This window comes from Vanessa cardui, chromosome 2, assembly GCF_905220365.1.
Source record: "Vanessa cardui chromosome 2, ilVanCard2.1, whole genome shotgun sequence".
Lineage (NCBI taxonomy): Eukaryota > Metazoa > Arthropoda > Insecta > Lepidoptera > Nymphalidae > Vanessa > Vanessa cardui.
The window spans coordinates 7793166-7812357 of NC_061124.1; the positions used below are offsets into that span (position 1 = coordinate 7793166).

The 19192-nt window shown below is 31.3% G+C and overlaps 1 protein-coding gene across 1 annotated transcript in view; it reads left to right on the forward strand.

Annotated features, from left to right (window-relative positions):
* LOC124542182 (ATP-binding cassette sub-family C member 4-like) overlaps positions 1-19192 on the forward strand; it is a 35347-nt gene that overhangs the window by 8843 nt on the left and 7312 nt on the right. Inside the window, exons 5-11 of the mRNA XM_047120127.1 lie at positions 430-527; positions 3398-3595; positions 9728-9854; positions 11815-11967; positions 14780-14958; positions 17633-17797; positions 18288-18425. Coding sequence (XP_046976083.1) covers positions 430-527; positions 3398-3595; positions 9728-9854; positions 11815-11967; positions 14780-14958; positions 17633-17797; positions 18288-18425 — 1058 coding nt within the window. The remainder of the gene's footprint in view (positions 1-429; positions 528-3397; positions 3596-9727; positions 9855-11814; positions 11968-14779; positions 14959-17632; positions 17798-18287; positions 18426-19192) is intronic.

A 19192-nucleotide genomic window follows, 5' to 3' on the forward strand; every position in this document is an offset into this window, starting at 1 on the left:
TGAAACTCATCACAGATCACGATCATAAAATGTAGAACACTGATATGTTATGCAATATTGATGATAATAGTTATAACATGTAAAGGAAACAAGGATCAAAATAGCGTATGACCGCGAATCGAGTTTCAACATTTCGTATTTAGATATGAAATAACTTTATTGCAGAAAAGTAGTGCTTCTGCGTTTGTTTGATTAATAAAGGTGTTAAGTGCAATTAAGATTAAGAGAAACCTTGCAACTATATACATTATTATGTACATTTTTGATAAAATTTAGGTTAAAAAATGTAACGGCTCAAACATTTTACGCTTCTTTTTTGTTTAATTAATTACGTGTTCAAAGAAGTTTAATTTCGTTAATTATTAGTTGTTGACTATAGTTTAATTTAAAATCATCGAAACAGGAAATATAATTGTTATGTATTTTCAGGTGTTATCGGTCAATTACTCGGAAAAGTAAGATTCCGCAACGCTGAAAAGACGGACAAACGTATCCAAGTTATGAGTGAAGTTATTAATGGTATACAGGTAAGAAATTTATGTTAAATAAAACAAGTGAATAAATCATTCATAGTTTAAAACAAAGTCGCTTACCGCTATGTATCCCTATTTTTGCTTAAATCTTTAAAATTACACTACGGATTTTGATGCGGTTTTTATAATAGTTAATAGTTCTAATAATAGATAGAGTGATTTGAAAATAATGTTTCTGTATATAATACATGAACGATACGGTAAAGAACAAAGGAAAAATCTGTAGAATATTTAATATCAGCATTTCACCCGTGCGAAGCGGGGGTAGATTGCTAGTGAAATATAAAATATAACTAAATACATATATTTAAACTAAAAAAGTGGATCGTGGAACTTACTTGAAATAAAAACATGCTACTCATAAAGATAATGTTTATCCAAAATACAGACAAGGTACAAAAAAAGCATAGACAAAACGTCTATGGATGTATAATAATTAAGAGAAAAGAAATTAAGAAGGAGGTGAAATAAAACCGTGAAGTTTCTTATTTTCTTTTGCTTAAATGCAGAGCGCATCGCGTTTTTAACATCGCGGTTTTACTATAACCTTGCATATTAAATAACTTGTGTACCTCTTTTATTGCCCCGAAGATTGGCTCACTAATCTGGTGGTATAAAATATTAAATACTAAAGACTCTTTTTTAAAATTACATTTTATATTTTAAAGTTGATATATATGGTATTTTATTGAAATTAAATCTTTACTAAATTTTTAAGATTTTATTTCAAATGCATAAATGCTATACTTATATGGCTATATTATAATTTTACATGACATGTATATCATAATTTCAATAAAATATATAAGATAGAAAAATGATATATTCATTAATACTTTGATTTTCAATAAGTTATCATGTTACTTAATGATAAACGCGTAGTATGTTTTTAATCGAATTTGAGTTTCGATTTTGTGCTTTGATTTATTTCTGAATTAAAATTATGTTAATAAAAAAACTAATAAAAATATTTCATAACATATTATTGTTTAATAAATACATATTAGTTGTTACGATAAAACGAACTTAAACTTAAACTAAAAAGTTAAACAGATTACTTTGTATTTACTTGATTAAAAACAAAGAAAGAGATAGATGATATGAATCAATAAAGATAACAGATAACTTCGTACTAACAATTAATAATAAAGATTATGTCTCTTATTTCATAAGATTCATTTCGCAAACTGATGTACTGATATTGTTGCTCAGTGTTATATACTCAGTAAATATTATGTTTAACTGTAACAAAAATCACTATCACTACATGTTATAAAACAAAGTCTGTCTGACTTTCTGTATATTCACGATAAACTCCAAAACTACAGAACTGATTTTCATGCGGTTTTCACTAATAGAAAGAATGACTCATGAAGAAGATTTATGTATATATTTTTAAGGTTTTTGTGGAAGTTGAAATAGAATGACAATTGTTAACATGTCGGAAAAAATCAAACCGCCAGGGTTTTAATTTCAAAAGTAAAGATATTTTGTTGTATTTAATAAAACAACAAAAATATATAAATAAAAGTTAAAAATATAAAAAAATCTTATGCCTACCCGTGTGAAGCCGGGACTGGCCACTTGTGAGTCTATATATAATTAAAGACTTTAAAAATACCACAAGCTAACCATGACAAAATTACTGGATAGAATTTTATTATGATTATGTTCTGGATATAAAAGATTATTTTTCCCGGAAAATAAAAACGTATCCAAGGGATTAACCTTTATAAACATGACAAATGTCCGCGCAAACGACTCCGTGGCCATTTAACAGTGAACGTGTGGTGTATAATGGGACGCGAATAACGCCGTGCAAATGCACATTACACGAACAATATCCTTAAATATATTATGAGTAATTTAAAAGGTAAACTGAGATGGAACACTTCGTAAGGTTTTTATGTAATTAAATTTATAAATTTTTGCAACGATATATGTATAATAATGAGGTGGCATTTTGCGAGCCGGCATGGTGACTAGTGCAGCTCATTCTTGCTGTCTGTACTAGTCGTCTTCGCGTTTGGACTCCACTTCCAGTTATCATCAGGTGGAGTGGAGTCATATATAGTAAGACACAAATTAGATGTAGCATCGGAAAATGCAATGGAATGAAAATAAAACCGATTAGTGCCGATTTACACAACCAATAGAAATAGCTCCCTATCGCGCCATTCGACGCTATTCGTCGCTATAGATTCACACGTCAGAGAAAGCAAGTGCATGTACATCGACGCGTCAAATTGACGAATATATTACGTCATATGATATTACAAGTTATTACGTTGGTGCAAAGATCATATTCGCGTGAGAAATAAATATTGATAATTTGGGATAGCGTACTTAATTCGGATGTGATCGGTTTTACGAATTTTGCCGATGCGACATCTAAGTTGTGTCGTAATACCTACCCGAATAATTAAAAAAATGCAAGTTTGTTTGTCCAAATAGGTATCAAGTACCCAAAAAAAGATTCCATGTTGGAAATAAGGTCCAGTCTTTCTCATTAAAGGAATAAGTTTAAAGTATTAGAGTATTGATGGACAATTGATTTATGATCATTACATAGTATAAACAAAGTCGCTTACCGCTGTCTGTCCCTTTGTATGCTTAGATCTTGAAAATTACGTAACGGATTTTGATGCTATTTTTTTAATAGAAAGAGTGATTCGAGAGGAAGGTTTTTGTATATAATACATGTACATTATAGTTAAGAAATACGGATAATTTTAGAAGTTACTAATGTGATGACGTAAATAACCAAATTCTGTAGAATATTTAGCATCAGTATTGCACCCGTGCTAATCCAATGCGCTGGTTTCATTTAAGAGCAAAGTAATAAAACATTTAAAAATTTTCAGGTTATAAAAATGTACGCATGGGAAATACCATTCCAAAAAGTTGTCGGACAAAAACGTAAAGACGAATTAAAGGAAGTGGAAATAGCAACAATCTACAGGACCATTTTCCTCGGCTTCATGATCTTCACCGAGAGAGGCGCTACGTTCATCACTATTCTGACTTATATATTGTTTGGAAACGTACTCTCCGCTAACGTTGTAAGTATTGAGATTTTTTTTAATACGTCTTTATCAACAACCTCTGTGGTCCAAAAGTGTGTACACCAGTGTTAATGGGTACTCTCCGAGGTCCCAGGTTCGAGTAGAAAAAAATATTTTTCTATGTTTTCTTGGGTCTATGTGATTGCGGTACCGTCGTTACTTTTTCTTTCCATAATACGAGTGCTTTAGCTCCTTACACTGGGATCAGAGTAATGTTTGTGATGTTGTGAAATATTTATATATATTTAAAATCCCTGCACTAAATTGAATAACGTGTAAAAGGACTATAAAAGAATTTAAAGATTGTATTCAATTGATGATTTTTATCAATATAATTACGGTTGGGTGAAACATCGTGACATTGTTTTATCTATAAGGTTAAACACAATTAAGGTTATAACTAAAATAATTTCCCTCCAGCTAAAGCACCTTTCCTTCGGCGTTTAACTTAAATCGCGTATGTATCGTCGTATATGTTGGACGATACTTACGAAGAAACTGATCAAAGATTTGGTGCCTTAACACAAACAACTATGTTAATATAAGCATGTAATTTCTATGTACCTACGTTAACTTAAATTCCATATTTTGACGGCTTGCGTTCGTACTCTAAAATATTAATTAGATCTATTTAAAATTTTCACACTAAAAAATTACGCAAAAATAATAAATTTTACACCTTAAACTTTCATCGTCATTTAAAATAATAGAAATATATTGGAAACATTCGATTTTAAAGAACAAAAGAAAGAAAGTTGTTGTAGAAAAATTACGTTTACGATAAAAATGTGCGCAAATATTGTCAGAAAAAAATATTTCAAGTGTGTATACTTAGATTAGCAGTATATCATAGTTAAGTCTCTCTGTTTCAGAATTAGCTTATCTGTTTTGTTCGGCTCTTATATTATCTTACCTTATATATTCTGAGGCAGCGCCTGTAGAACCTGCAAGGCAATGTCGAATAATAGGCTTTAGAGGGGAATATTCGCCTATTAACAAATATGTCTGGCATTTAGAGGAATTATTATGACCAGATCCGGATTGTGTATTTACAAGCTGGCAATAATAATCACAAGAACATAAGTAAAACATATGTATGTCCAGTTGTGACAATAATAACAGCTTTCTGCTGCTACTGCTTCAATTAAACAAAATATCGACCAAATACATGATGATGGGGCTTTGTGCCAACTCACCCGAGTAAAAAGCATTATCTATTATTGTTGTGTTCCGATTTGAAAGGTTATTGAGCTATTCGATTACACAACTTCTTAGTTCCAATTATTGGTGTCGTATATGCGACGAAAAGATTAATATTACTTGAAGGGTCAATCTCAGATCGTTACATAAGTCGCGATCATTTACTATCAGGTGTCTCATTTGGTGCTTCATCTATACTAAAAAAGAATACCCAAAGAGACAGGAATACTGGAACACTCGGTTGAAGAGTGTCGATTGATAAATTAATTGCGTTTGAAATAATGAAATTGTGATGAAAAAAATGTTATTATTTAAATATCCCAAGTGTAGATTAAATCAATAAAATAATTATGAAAAATAAGCTTACACCATTTTATAGAAGGAGTTAGGGAAAGGTTGCCTAGAAGTGGGCACAACGCCTTTTATTTAAATGACGATTTCTGCAAATTCACTCTTAATAAAAACATTACACATACCATATAAATAAAATTAACGACAGGTATTCGTTTTATCATTGCACGAAAGTTGAGTTGAGATAGCTAATAATAAGAGTATTTATAAATAATGAACATAGTCAATGAACGTATGCTAAACGTACATAGGCCATATCGCACGTGCATGCAGAAAGCATGACTTCATCAGCTGTTATGTTTTGATAAAGATACGAGATATCTCGAGCTATAAAAGTTCGTAAATCAACATGAGTTTTATGATGTCTTGTATAATATTTTCTTCAATGAGATCGGTTATCAGTCAAGAAACTATCTCAAGGCTACTGTTTGATTAGTAATTTGAGCGTCAATTGTTTACGGGCCGCCTGGCGATGAAGAAGTCGCAGGATCAATCCTGTTGTCGTACCCACTCCTAACACAAGCATTGGCGTACCTATCGTAGGCAGTGGCGGATTTATAAATTTGCCGCTAGTAGGCTAATCAATTTTTGCCGCCCCAACTTATTTGTAAATTTCAATCCGTTAGTTTAGTTCCCAACCATATTAATTACATATATTCTGAAATTACTACGTTATGATCTGTGTTCTATCGGCCTCGCTACATCGGCTTTTTCCTGTTACTATAGTTACTAGATATTTTTTGCAACCCGCTATGTAGTGACGAATATATGGATTACGGACGTAATTTGTATTACATATAATTATAATTATTTCTGTAGGTTAAAAATTGGACTTAATTTGCCGCCCCTCTAAATCTACCACCCTAGGCTCCAGTCTACTTAGCCTATTGATAAATCCACCACTGATTGTAGGGCAGGTGGTGCAGTGCACCAGGGTCCCGGAGTTCAGTGGGCCCTCTTAACTAAACCTTAATCTTCTGAAGCTAGAAAAACACGGCCCTGCGTACAAGATTTCTTATATGGTATCTATATTTTTAAAGGGTAATTATAAAGAGGGATAGAAAAAAGGGGATGAGGGTACGATTAGCTACGTCACTTCACGTCACACAAATAATAAGCTAAAAAGGAGGGGATAATAGGAGTTTTAGTAATTACTTAATTAATTTAAGGAAATACAAGAATTACTTTAAAAAAATGTCAACATTACTTTGTAGCAATGTACTTTACTTTAAATTTTAAAATAACCATCGATAACCTCATTATGAAATTTACTTCGAAAATTAACAATCTATTATACGATCATCGAGTAACTTTATATTATTGCTTTAAATTTATGTGGTTTGTATCGTGCAAAGTCCCTAAAAGAACATTTCATATATATTTTTTAACTATATTAGCATGAATTTTGAATTAAATACCAATGAACATAATAAAAGGTACCACAATAATTCTAACAGCAAAAATCCGAAATTAATTACTGGCGTGACATCATTCAATCAAAATACGGAAGAAATATTTGTACATTTGACAGTATTGTCAACAATACAATAAAACAATTGAATATCAATGAGAACATATTTTTTTTATAAAAAGATTATATTTTAGGAATAGCAAAAATGTATCGATTAGCTAATGTTCCAAATTAACAATACAAAACATTCGTTTCTCTTATCCTATATATGTATGTGTATTGAATAATCTTATTATGTGAAATTGAACAAGGCGTGAATAAATCCATTCGTATTTAATTTGCATTCGCGTTCCAATTATTCTTATCGTTAATAAAATACTTTCATAAATTATGTTATCTTGAACGTATTTTGAGACAACACACACGACATTAAAATATACATACAACCTCCATACAGCGTAAATTTCTTAGTTACAATGTTTTATATTATATTTTTTTCGTGTGTTAATAACCTTATATGATGTTATAGGAAGATACTACAGATGGTATTTCTTATCTATATTTAATATTATAAATGTGATAGTAACTCTGCCTGTCTGTCGTTCTTTCACGACGTAACCGCTGAACCGAATTTGATGAAATTTGGTATGAAGCAAACTTGAACTCCAATAATGGACATAGGCTACTTATTTTACCTAATACATGACAACCAACATCGTTAAACGCGTGCGAAGCCGCGGGCAACTATAAGTATAAAATAAATAGACAGACGGAACGAGCCACCATTGGATAACTCATTCGATTCGATATTGATACAGTTTAATTTTCATAAGAAAAATAGATGCTGTTCTTTAAAATAAGATGACTCCAAAAAAAAAAATATATCAAGCCTATTTAGATAGAATGTAAATTTTGACCGACTGCGTTTCTGTAATAACACAGTTCGTATCTTATTCTTGAAGTGTTTACAGCAACTTACAGTCATTCATATGTATTCAGTTCATTTTACTAAAACCAATTTTAGGTTTAATTAAATGAATAAAATAAACGTAATGTATTTTTACTTTTTTTGCTGTCTCTTAGTCACCTCACACACACTAACGTAAGTTTCGCGTCACTCACACATACAAATTGACGGCGATAATAATTATTATTTAACGTGGAATCTGTACGATATCCGGATGTGTGTGTCCTGTATCATAATTATTATATCTGATAGCTCGCTATCATGTACCGCGGTGACTTTTAAGTTGGTCTTTACAGAATAGATGAGCATAATCTAGTCACAATGCTTAATAATTTAGATTGGGCAATTAGTAATGGCGGGCATTGAATTTAAACAAGTTTATTTAAATATTGATCAAAATGATCACTGTAATTTGCCAGTGATTTCAACTATTTTATCCAATCTATTTTCATAGATTATATTCTTTTTTCAAATAATACGATCTTAGAAAAAGCTACAAATGCCCATACAGTTATGTATTTTAAGGGCTAGCGTTCGTTTGCGAAATGCAACGCAGATCATGCTTGTCGATAGACGATAAAGGAAGATATTACCTACTAAAAGTCAGGTCGCTTAAAAAGCATATTAATTGTTTTTTTGATATACTTTAGTTTGAACCCATTTCTTCAGCGGAAGGAGTTTGGTACGGAATAAAATTATAGAAATATTTTCATAGGAAAGTTTGTGTTTTAGTTTATTTACTTCAAACTTTCTTAGCCTCCCGGGCCGGAATGCCTAAAATATTCCATTTACTTTCATTATGTATTCCAATTTAAATATTTTCTGATAAGTTTATTTCTTCTTCTTGAATAACAATTATGTTAATGGAAATACAATATTATTACTAACTAGCTGGGCCCGTGATTTCTCGCGCGATTTAAGTCACAAAAATCGGTTTTTGCTGTAAAATAAATGTAGCTAAGTTAGTCTTTATTACACCAGCTATCTACCATGGAAAGTCCCGTCAAAATCGGTCCAGCCGTTCCAGAGATTAACCGGAACAAACAGACAAAAATTGTAAAAAAGAATATATATTTTATATGTCACACACACATATGCATTTAGTAAATAGTGGTTATTTTAATATTACAGACAGACAATCCAACTTTATGATATGTATATAAACGATAATCTATTATATTATATATATATTTATATATGTATGCGCTGCTCATCTTGTGTGTCCCGGGCTTTATTATATATACACCTAATACAAATAATTGATTTAACATACTATAAAAATAAGATATGAGTTTTAATCGTGGTATACTGTTTAATATCAACGAACAAGGGCGAATTGCATAATGATAACACATACGTACGATACTTATTATGATAAATCACAGAACACAAAATGATCGTAACAAAGTGACATTTGTGGTTTAGTGAATGTTATCGCTTATTTATTTGACAAAGACTTATTACTAAAGTAATTACGACGTGTCGTATATTGTTATTTGAAGAATATAGTTGATCCCGGCAAATATATTAACAGCTAAACATTTATTTAATACCGGTATTATACTGAAAATAATAACGCGACTTGTTTTTATGACGATTATGATATTTAAAGTAACTATTTAATTTTGTTAAGTAATATACATAGTAAGGTGAGATGAAGTTTATAAAAAATATGGATCTTAAGCGAACATTGTAAATTCATATGTGTCTCTTTGATCGATGGTGAAGGAAAACGTCGTTTGAAAACATGTATACATGTATGTTTCAGGTGAAATTCTGTCATATGTAAACCCGTTCTGACGCTGCTTGCTGGAATAAACTCAAAACTTTCTCCTTAATATGTGGGGAGGTGATAAAGATCACAGCATATAATATTTATGGGCTGTCATCTAACATAGATTTCGATTATATGATTTTCACTATGATATGTCATAAAGAAAATTAATTGAATTTTCCATTAAATTCAATGTATTAATAGAAATTCAATCAATAAATTTAATTATTTAAACCAAACGATCAAACCCTACAGTGACTTAAAATTCTAGTATTTCAAATTCAAACCTTCGCGATATCACAATAAGGGCTACTTTTGAATATCTGTTTCGTATAAAAGTGAAATCATGCAAACGTTTTGAGTGGCAATATGAGGCGAGTTTCGAATACTTAATGAGTTACTAGAACAAAAAAATCAATTTTGCAGATTTACCCGCTGCAGCAGTTCATAAGCGCAGCGCAGTTGAACATTACATTCATTCTGCCCTTAGTGCTGTCCTTCACCGCTGAGCTGTTCGTGTCCTTAAGAAGAGTTCAGGAGTTCTTAGTCCTTGGTAAGAAAAGGTTATATCGAAGCTAAATCAACCTTGAAATATATTGCGTCAGCTAATCTCGGCGCTCACTGATTTTTTTTTTTAATTTATTTATGCATAAAAGTTTACAAAACAATATTGTTATTGCTAGCATCAGAAAACTTAAATCCGAGTTTCAAATAAGCGCTAACGAAGAGTTAAATCTATCTAAAGAACATTAATGGCAGTTGGATTTGTGTAATTAACATTTTTTTAACATGATAATTTATCATAACTGACTCAAAAAGTATGATTTCAAATGTTTCTTAATTCTGCTACAGCTGTATATTAGTTTGTGTTAATATATTTCAGACTAAAGTTTGATTAAAGCACAACAAACATAATATCTTATATCAAATGGATGTTGTTATAAGGAATAAACTTGCCAATGTATATATGACCATGATTATCAATGTTAAATATTACTTAATTTCTAACTCACATTATAGATTTAAAATACTTATCGATCTTGCTTTTACGTACATCTAAAGTTTAGTAATAATTTTATGTCATAACCCGCAAGCGACTTCGTCGGTGTTTTTATAATTTTTCAGAAATAGTTAATTTTTAATAGAATATTTTAGTATTTTTATGTTATACTTTTATCAGTTATAATCACAAACTTCGTACCAGTAATAAAGTTCACTTGATTTTTGTACTAATCCAAATTCTAGAAAGCTAATCCATGTCGAAGTAACTCGTGTACTTTTAAATTACACAGGCTTTCATACGATTAAAGAAACAATATATCCAAGTATACATATTTAAATATTATAAAGATCAATTCTATAATAATTTCTGTCATAAAGTAACAACATCATATTTTTTTATATCATTCTTCCATCTTAACTAAGCTATTACATAATTCAAGTTGTATAACATTTGACATTGTTTAAAGACAGCGGGTCGTTGGCGACAAACGCATTTCATTTGCCAAGACAGATTCAGAATCACATTATCTACATAACACGTTTAAAGCTTAGTATTTCAATAAACATCAAGGCTATTTAAAAGAAAAACCCTACTTCCTACGAATATTACAAAAAGGCTATTTGACAATGCGAAAAATAAATTGTGAATTATTGTAATCAATGTATATTATGAGTTTAAAAACAGTTATTTATTAACGAAAATTGAAAATAATACTTAATTTATTCAAAAATCTATAAATAAAAATCGATTTTTTCAAACGTTTGTCACGTGACATAAAACGCTCCCGATTGGCCGGGCTTATGATGAAGTCACTTTCTTGTAAACTTTGCTTTTCTACTATATGTAGCACAGATTAAAATACAGCAAAGTGACGTCACCGGCCCCATTGCAGCGCCATATTGTCCAAGTAGCGTTTTTGCGCGCTATTTAAATATGGAATTTTTTATATGATATTTTTCGGTAAATATGTACTAGAAATTCCTTAACTTCTTCTAAATAATATTGAATGGATTTTAAAAACCAGTCAAATAGCCTATTGCGAAAGTTTGTGAGGGTGGATGTATGTTTGTTACTCTTTTCCGACAAAACGACTGGACGGATGAAATAACAAATAGGCTACAATTTATAATATTTTTTTGTAATTTGGTTATAATATAATGATACATATAGAGTAGGTACCCTTGTCAAGCCGGAACGGGTCGGTAGTAGTAGTATAGATCAGCTTGAAACAAACATTGCTGTTGGTTATTAAGAGTTGTTTTAATGGAAATCTACTAATTTTTGTACACACAGTCTTGTAAACTATATACCATACACTGTTAGCTGACCTGCCATGTTTAGCTAAACATTAACTAATTCAAGATATAGTAGTATATCTTATAATAAGATGTAGTTTAGTTTACAAATGCATAGTAAACATTATTCATTATAAAATTGTCAAACGACACCGCAGGCGATTCGAAACCATTATTTGTTTCAACATTAATGCCTACGTATATATAACTTGCAGAGGACAGACCAGACTTGATGCCGTTAACGGCGGCGCCAGCATCGAAGCTGTTCCGTAACGTCATGGGCAGCTTCAAGGAGTCGAAGAATTCGCCCATCCGTCCACTGTCTTACCACAACACCCCGGATAATACCATCAGTAATGGTATCAATGGTAAGCATAGAAACTTATATTATATTAATTCGACGTAACTCATATCGTATTAATTCGACTTACATTACATTCCAATTTATTAATAATTGAATTCTCTCTGAAGACATAAATTGATTTTATTTTACATCTAAGTATATTTTAAATGTTACTAAAGTAATTATACATATAACTGGAGCAATAATTTTTTTTCCAAATATTATGACTTGAATGTAGGGAGTCATAAATATTATCGTAAGCTAACGAACTAGCATCACATTTATTCATTTAATTTGTACGCATTTATATTTTAAACAAAATCTTTTTAATACGTAAGTTATTATAACCCGGGTTTCAAGTCGCCTTGCGAGCTGGCAGAAGGCAGTACAGGTCTTCATGGCTACTGGTGGAACTGGCTGTCACATTTTTTTACTCCATTACCACTTACCATCAGGTGGATTGGACTTATATACCTCTCCGGTAAACAGAAAAAAAAGTTATTCCTAGTTCATACACACAATCATTAAAAATATGACATCATATCAAGTTATTTATTTAGAAAACATAGCTTGTATTACATAACATATATTAACGAAGGAACCGCTAATCATAATAAAAACATAAAACATACAATCGATTTAAAAGAGCAAACTTTTATTCAATCAATATATGAAAACCAATTAAATTAGTATACGGTATTGTAACCAACAAAAAAATTGTGTGCAAATTCAATTCAATAATTGCTTGACGGAGCTGGTTTCCAATTTATTTGACACCAGATGTATTCTAGTGAAAGCTTGTAAAATATTTTTTTGTCATTTGTATTTTATTCAAATAAAACAATGTATTGCATTCATACACCGTTTATTTAATATAAAGGCTATATACATGTTTTAAATATTTATGTTGGTGCGTGTTGTAATCGTCGCAAGCCGGATGTGTATAGACTGGGTTGTCTTATAGTTAGTTCAAAGTATGTAGCTCGTAAAATATAAGATAATAAAAATAACTAGGAATAAAAGTGACTTAATCTGTTTGAAAGTAAATCAATTGAAAATACTACAGGGTCTTATGCAGCACTAGCTAAATTGTACGAGTTAATTTTTTAATTCGCAAAAAATAACAAATTGTCTAAGATTTAAATGAAGCATATATACTCGTATCTACATATATAATATTGCATCTAATTGGTACAAGTAATTTTTCAATGAAAATGATCGTCTAAAGAAATTGGTGACTGTATTAAAAATTCATTTTGTAACATTAAATTTGAAATTCAATTTTTATCCGGTAATATTATATAATATTTATTTATATAGCAATTTCATTTAAGTGCTACTCGTAAGACTTATTCACATATATTTCACTCCATGAAATATATTTGAATTTTCATTGTATTCAAATCTAAACTTTTGCGAACCAGAAATTAACAAAAGTTTAAAATATAGAGGTAACTTTAATTTGTATTTTTCGTGTTCCCGACCTTTCACCGACCGATTAAGTCGAAACTCTGTACAGTTTTTGGCACTTTCGCAATGGTTTCTGGCGTAGTACCACCAACGTAGAGGCGCGAGTCATAACGGATAATTGCTAAGAGAAAAGAAAAAGGCGTTGCGAAATATGCAAGCATTAGCTAGTGATTGGACAAAATCAAATAAAAATATATATGTCAATGCAAAGTTGAGAGGATCGTTAATTTACAATAAATCAAGGCAAATAATAATTTGAAATTCGAAATTCGCAAACATGTTATCATGTCATCATCATCATCCCTGCCCTTATGCCAAATTTATTTGGGGTCGGCACTCTCCTTGCATACTTATCTGTCAGACGTAACATTCTTTCTAACCATATATTCTTTCACACAATCCATCCATCGTTTCTTTGGTAGCCGTCTATATCTATATCCATCCACATCCATGCTCAAGCCCTTTCTTACAACATAGTCCTCACTCCTCCTTATAATATGTCCATGCCGTGACAGCCGGTTTCCACATAGCTTCAGCTTAATTTAATTCGACAACATGTACAAAAGTAGCATAGATAAAAAATAAAATTAGATTTATTTACGTGAGTTTATACATTGTCAATCTGTGAGTGCTATTTGTTAAGATTTTTTCTTTTTTGTTTTTTACAAATGAACGTTACGACCAGTGCCCGCATTCCCGAAACACTAAACGAATAAAGTCTTTATTGGATCTCCCTCGAGACTGAAATGCAGCATTTCTGCTTCGTCCATTTATAAATTAAAATTCTATTTAAACTTAATAACTCGCTGTTTGCTCAGTTGTGAAATATTTCAAAGACAGGTTTTCTTCCTATTTATTTTAATTATATCAATTTTGCATTTGTTTAAAAAATTCCGTCAGTATCTAAATATAATTTTATTGTTTCAAACAATATCAATAAAGCATAGTGTGGAAGAGTTATAAGCCTTTTCCTAATGAAAAAAAAGGTTTTAAAAATCATTTTATAACACGAACAACCTAAGCATTCAAGTAAATTTAGCCTTTCAACGTATGCATTATTAAGAAAAAGTAATATATAGGTATTATATACTTATGAAATATGAGAAAAATAGTTAGTTAATATATTTATATCGTAACGTTAAAATGAACTCCGGATTTGTAATTACGAGTAAGGGAGTGCTGTTAAAAATCTAGGTAGCGTAGTTGCAAGCATACTTTAATTATAAACTTTTTACTTACATTTATATATTAATATGTGAATATAGTTAATTTAAGTACTTATTAAATAGAGAACGAGTTAAGTTTGCTAACGTTTTATAAGCACTTTATTTTTATTATTTAATTAATTTTATTACGTTTGCATCCAGGTTCAGTTGGGAGAAGATTCCGTCGAAGTGTTTCACTATCCAATGATACGGTGGTGGAAATTCGTGACGTATCAGCGAGCTGGACCGGAGACCCAAATTTCTTGGCGCTGAAAAACATTTCCATGCGGATTCGGAAAGGGAAGCTTTGCGCTATTATTGGCGCTGTCGGCTCTGGCAAGGTAGGCGATGATTGATCGTTATAGTGAATGCAAACAATATAGAAATATACATATAAGATTGATCTGTATTAAGAATGTTATCACTTTCCAAATATTAATTTACTCCATTAATATTTATTCTATTGCATTTATTGATGATAGATTGATATTACTGTATATATATGTAATATTGCTTATAATAGCAATATCAGTTTCTAATGAATTGCTAATAATATATGTATATTTAATATACAATCCTATTTACCCGTCCAATTAAGCGTAAAGCTGGAAGTAGGGACTACAAACGCCCTAAGGGTTAGTATCGAACCTGTAATCCTCACATCGTTAGGTTAGGTTAAATTGTAACGCTATTTGCACTTAATATTTTGACCTAATTGATCAATGCGACTATTTCGATCATAAACATCTGCATTGTTTTCATAAAAATAACTTGCCAAAAGCAGCATGGTAATAAATTAAATTAAATTTTAACTCGAGTACGAAACACTATTAAAGATTTAACCTATTTCTTGTACTAACAAATCATTATAATAACTTTAAAATGTACGCACGCTGATATTAAATACTAGATGATGCCTGCGGTTTTACTCGCGTTTTAGGGAATTTCGTCAAGTGTTTGGAAACTTTTACTTTGGAAATTATATTAAAAAAGAGAAGCTCGAATTTGGTTGAATGGTTTGACCGCGAAAGAGTTAGCGTTAGTATTTATACATTTTGTCAAAGCTATTAATGCGTTTATGCATTGCTATTCATTACATTGGACAACATCCAAAATATATTTACATAGTAATGTAAATCAAATTAGAATTCGCTTTTGCGATGCCCTTAGTATAAATTGTAATCTACAATATGTGGAGCACCAAAACTATGAATTATTCCGCGACAACGTTATGCACGTACATAAGTTGGACGTATTAAGTTAGTAAATTAGAATAACCGCAGACACTAGTCAAGACATGTTGCCTCAAAAGTGACGTAGACTATCTAATTTAACGTCTTTTGGAAATATTTGTATTCGAAAAAGAAAACTACAATTACTTGTATATTTTCGGCGGTTATTTACGAAGTACAAATTTAATATAATTTTGCATCGATGATATCGCACTTGTGACAGCCTATTTAAATAAAATATAACGTCGCTATTGATCGTGTAATCGAGGTTAAATTCAAATATTTGTTTCACTGTCGCGATGATTTTATGCCAGCATCAGGTCAGTGGCACACTTGTGAAATCATTAACAAATTATATAATTTTAAATCAAAAAAGCGATCTCAAACCTGAGAAGCCACGCTGAAGTCCATTTGATGTATTACTTGGCGACCTCCGTGGTTGAGTGGTGTGTACACCGGTTTTCATGGGTACGCCACTCCGAGGTCCCGGGTTTGATTCCCGGCCGAGTCGATGTAGATTATCATTAGTTCTCTATGTTGTCTTGAGTCTGGGTGTTTGTGGTACCGTTGTTACTTCTGATTTTTCATAACACAAGTGCCTTAGCAACTTACATTGGGATCAGAGTAATGCATGTGATGTTGTCTCATATTTATTATTATTATTATTATTACTTAGCAATTGACTTATATTATAATTTAAAGCAGATCAAGCCGCATAGTATGTATATATGTATGTACTAATTTAAATCTAATTATTTATTTATGGACATTAACATTGTATATACGTAATATGATCCCTTTAATTCATATCGCCTGAGTCTATACGAACTTATGTAACATTCAGCGTGCGTTAGTTCAAAATCATTTATTAACGTGCTGTCGTTATACATATGTATATATCTCGAACACATACGTCGGAATTCAAAGGTACAGTTTGAAATAATTTTACATTCCATCACGAATGCATGAAAAATGGTAATTTCGAACTCGGACTGAACAGGTAACTCCGAGACCGGGGATATCGTTACCTAAATTGTATATCAGATCAGCGGATATGGCGCGTAAATAGAGGTGAGAGGTGCAACTGTAATATTTCGTTATTGGAAAATATAAAACAGCGAGTCAAAGATCAAAGGCATAAAGCGTTCAATGCGATATGTTAATGCTATTCGTTGAAGGAATTTGTAACAACTTTTGTATACTTACAAATAAAGTTCCAACCTTAGGTGGGTTACTGTCTGACGTCACAGCTTACAGGTGCTTTCCCTCCTCCACAATGCATTTATTCATATCTTTACACCACACTATTTGAAACTACGTTAAACTTCTCACCATTCAAATGGATTTTCTTTTTAAAATCCTATAAAAATCCTGATAAGCCCTGAAAATATCTTAATTTTAGATGCTAGACCGCCCATTATTAATCTTTTGAAGCTGTATTTGTAAATGCTATTCAGGAGTTTATATAAATATTAATACTTATTCGTCACCTGTCCATCGTTCAGTAATATATAAAAAAGTAACATTTGAACTGCAACACGTAAAATACAATCGAATTGAATCGTTATATTTTATGACTGTGAATATTACATTATATAGCAGTTATCGCCAGAAGATACTCGAATTGTATGCAAAATTTTATTGGATTCTAAACCATTTGTGTTATTGAATAACAACAATTACATTTACAATAAAAATGAAATTAGAAATATTACTCAAATTATTTCGATATGTTTTATATATGTATAAAAATTGCAAACATTAATAAAAATGTGATTTTCAGTCTTCAATTCTGCAACTGCTGCTTAAGGAATTACCAGCGGCGAGTGGTACTCTGTCTGTGTGCGGAGATATTTCATACGCGTCCCAAGAACCTTGGCTTTTCCCGAACACTGTAAGAGAGAACATATTGTTCGGTCTGCCATATGACGCTGCCAAATACAGGAGGGTATGTATTCATTACATTTGTTTACAAAAGTGGTTTCTTAATCTTATTATATTACAATCGTGTTACAAGACCTTAAGAACAACATCTAAGTTTAAATGTGTTATTCGTTGTTATATATTACATCTGGGCCCTGATTTCGTATACCATTTGGTGAAGAGCAGGACTGAGGACCACTCAGCGACGGAATAGAGGCATTTTTAATGATTCAGAATATTTATAGTACAATTTACTTGAAACATTATTTAACTTTTTTACATAAAAAGTACATATAATGAAGTCCTTTCACTTTAAAAAATAATTACAAATTTACAAATACTTGAAATGTCATAAGAGAAATTGTTCTTAAAGTTAATGAAGACGAAAAATTCGTTGCAAATAATTTAAGTTATTATTATTATGAAACTTATAACTACTGGAACGTATATACTTTTGTAACTGAAATTGCAATTGAACTTTGCAAATATCGATCTATAACGTTAATGTATTCCAGGTATGCAAGGTATGCACTTTGGAGAAGGACTTCAAGCAGTTCCCGTACGGGGACATGACGCTGGTAGGGGAGAGGGGAGTGTCTCTGTCGGGAGGGCAGCGAGCTAGAATCAATTTGGCGCGAGCCGTCTACAGAGAAGTAATTGATTTTTTATTTAAGCTCGAACCAGAGCAATATGTTCAATGCTTCCAATTTTGCCTCTATTGGATTCGACCGTTACAGATTACGTATCTTTTGCATAACACGAACAAAAACATTCATTTAAAGCTATAGTGAATGTTTATATTAAGAAACCTTAGTCCTTTTTATTATATGTCTTATTCAGTCAAACAAATCAGTTCAGTCTTGACAAACGGAAAAGAAAGAAAAATGTCATGCACGATTGATAAATCGAATCAATAATTCGCTTTGTTTTACAAAACGAAAATAAGCCTTTATTCAATATATTATTAGTATATCGTCGTCGTCCTCATCTACACCGTGCCCTTTGTGGTTATTCCAAAATACTCGAACTTATCAGGAATGATAACATTCTTACAATATTTCGTCAAACGAACTAATCTGTATACGACTTTAAGATGGATGTATCGCAGCATTATTGGAAAGCCACATTGGTTATTTTTGATTTCACTTCGTATATTCATGCGCTGAAAAATCAGCTCGTCTTGTCTTCGTTAGTTTTTGTTACGATGAAAACAAATAAGTCAAAGTAAGGAGTGACACAAAAGGCGGCCATGTTACTAGAGAACGTCTACTTTTTGTATTACGTATATTTGTTTCACAGATGAACTTTATTTACATAACTATCTATGTCCGCGACTTTGAGCGCGTTCTAATTTAAGAAAAAGGTCTTATTGTAGCCTAAGTTCTTATTATAGCATCTGCCATTGAAAGTCCGATCAAAA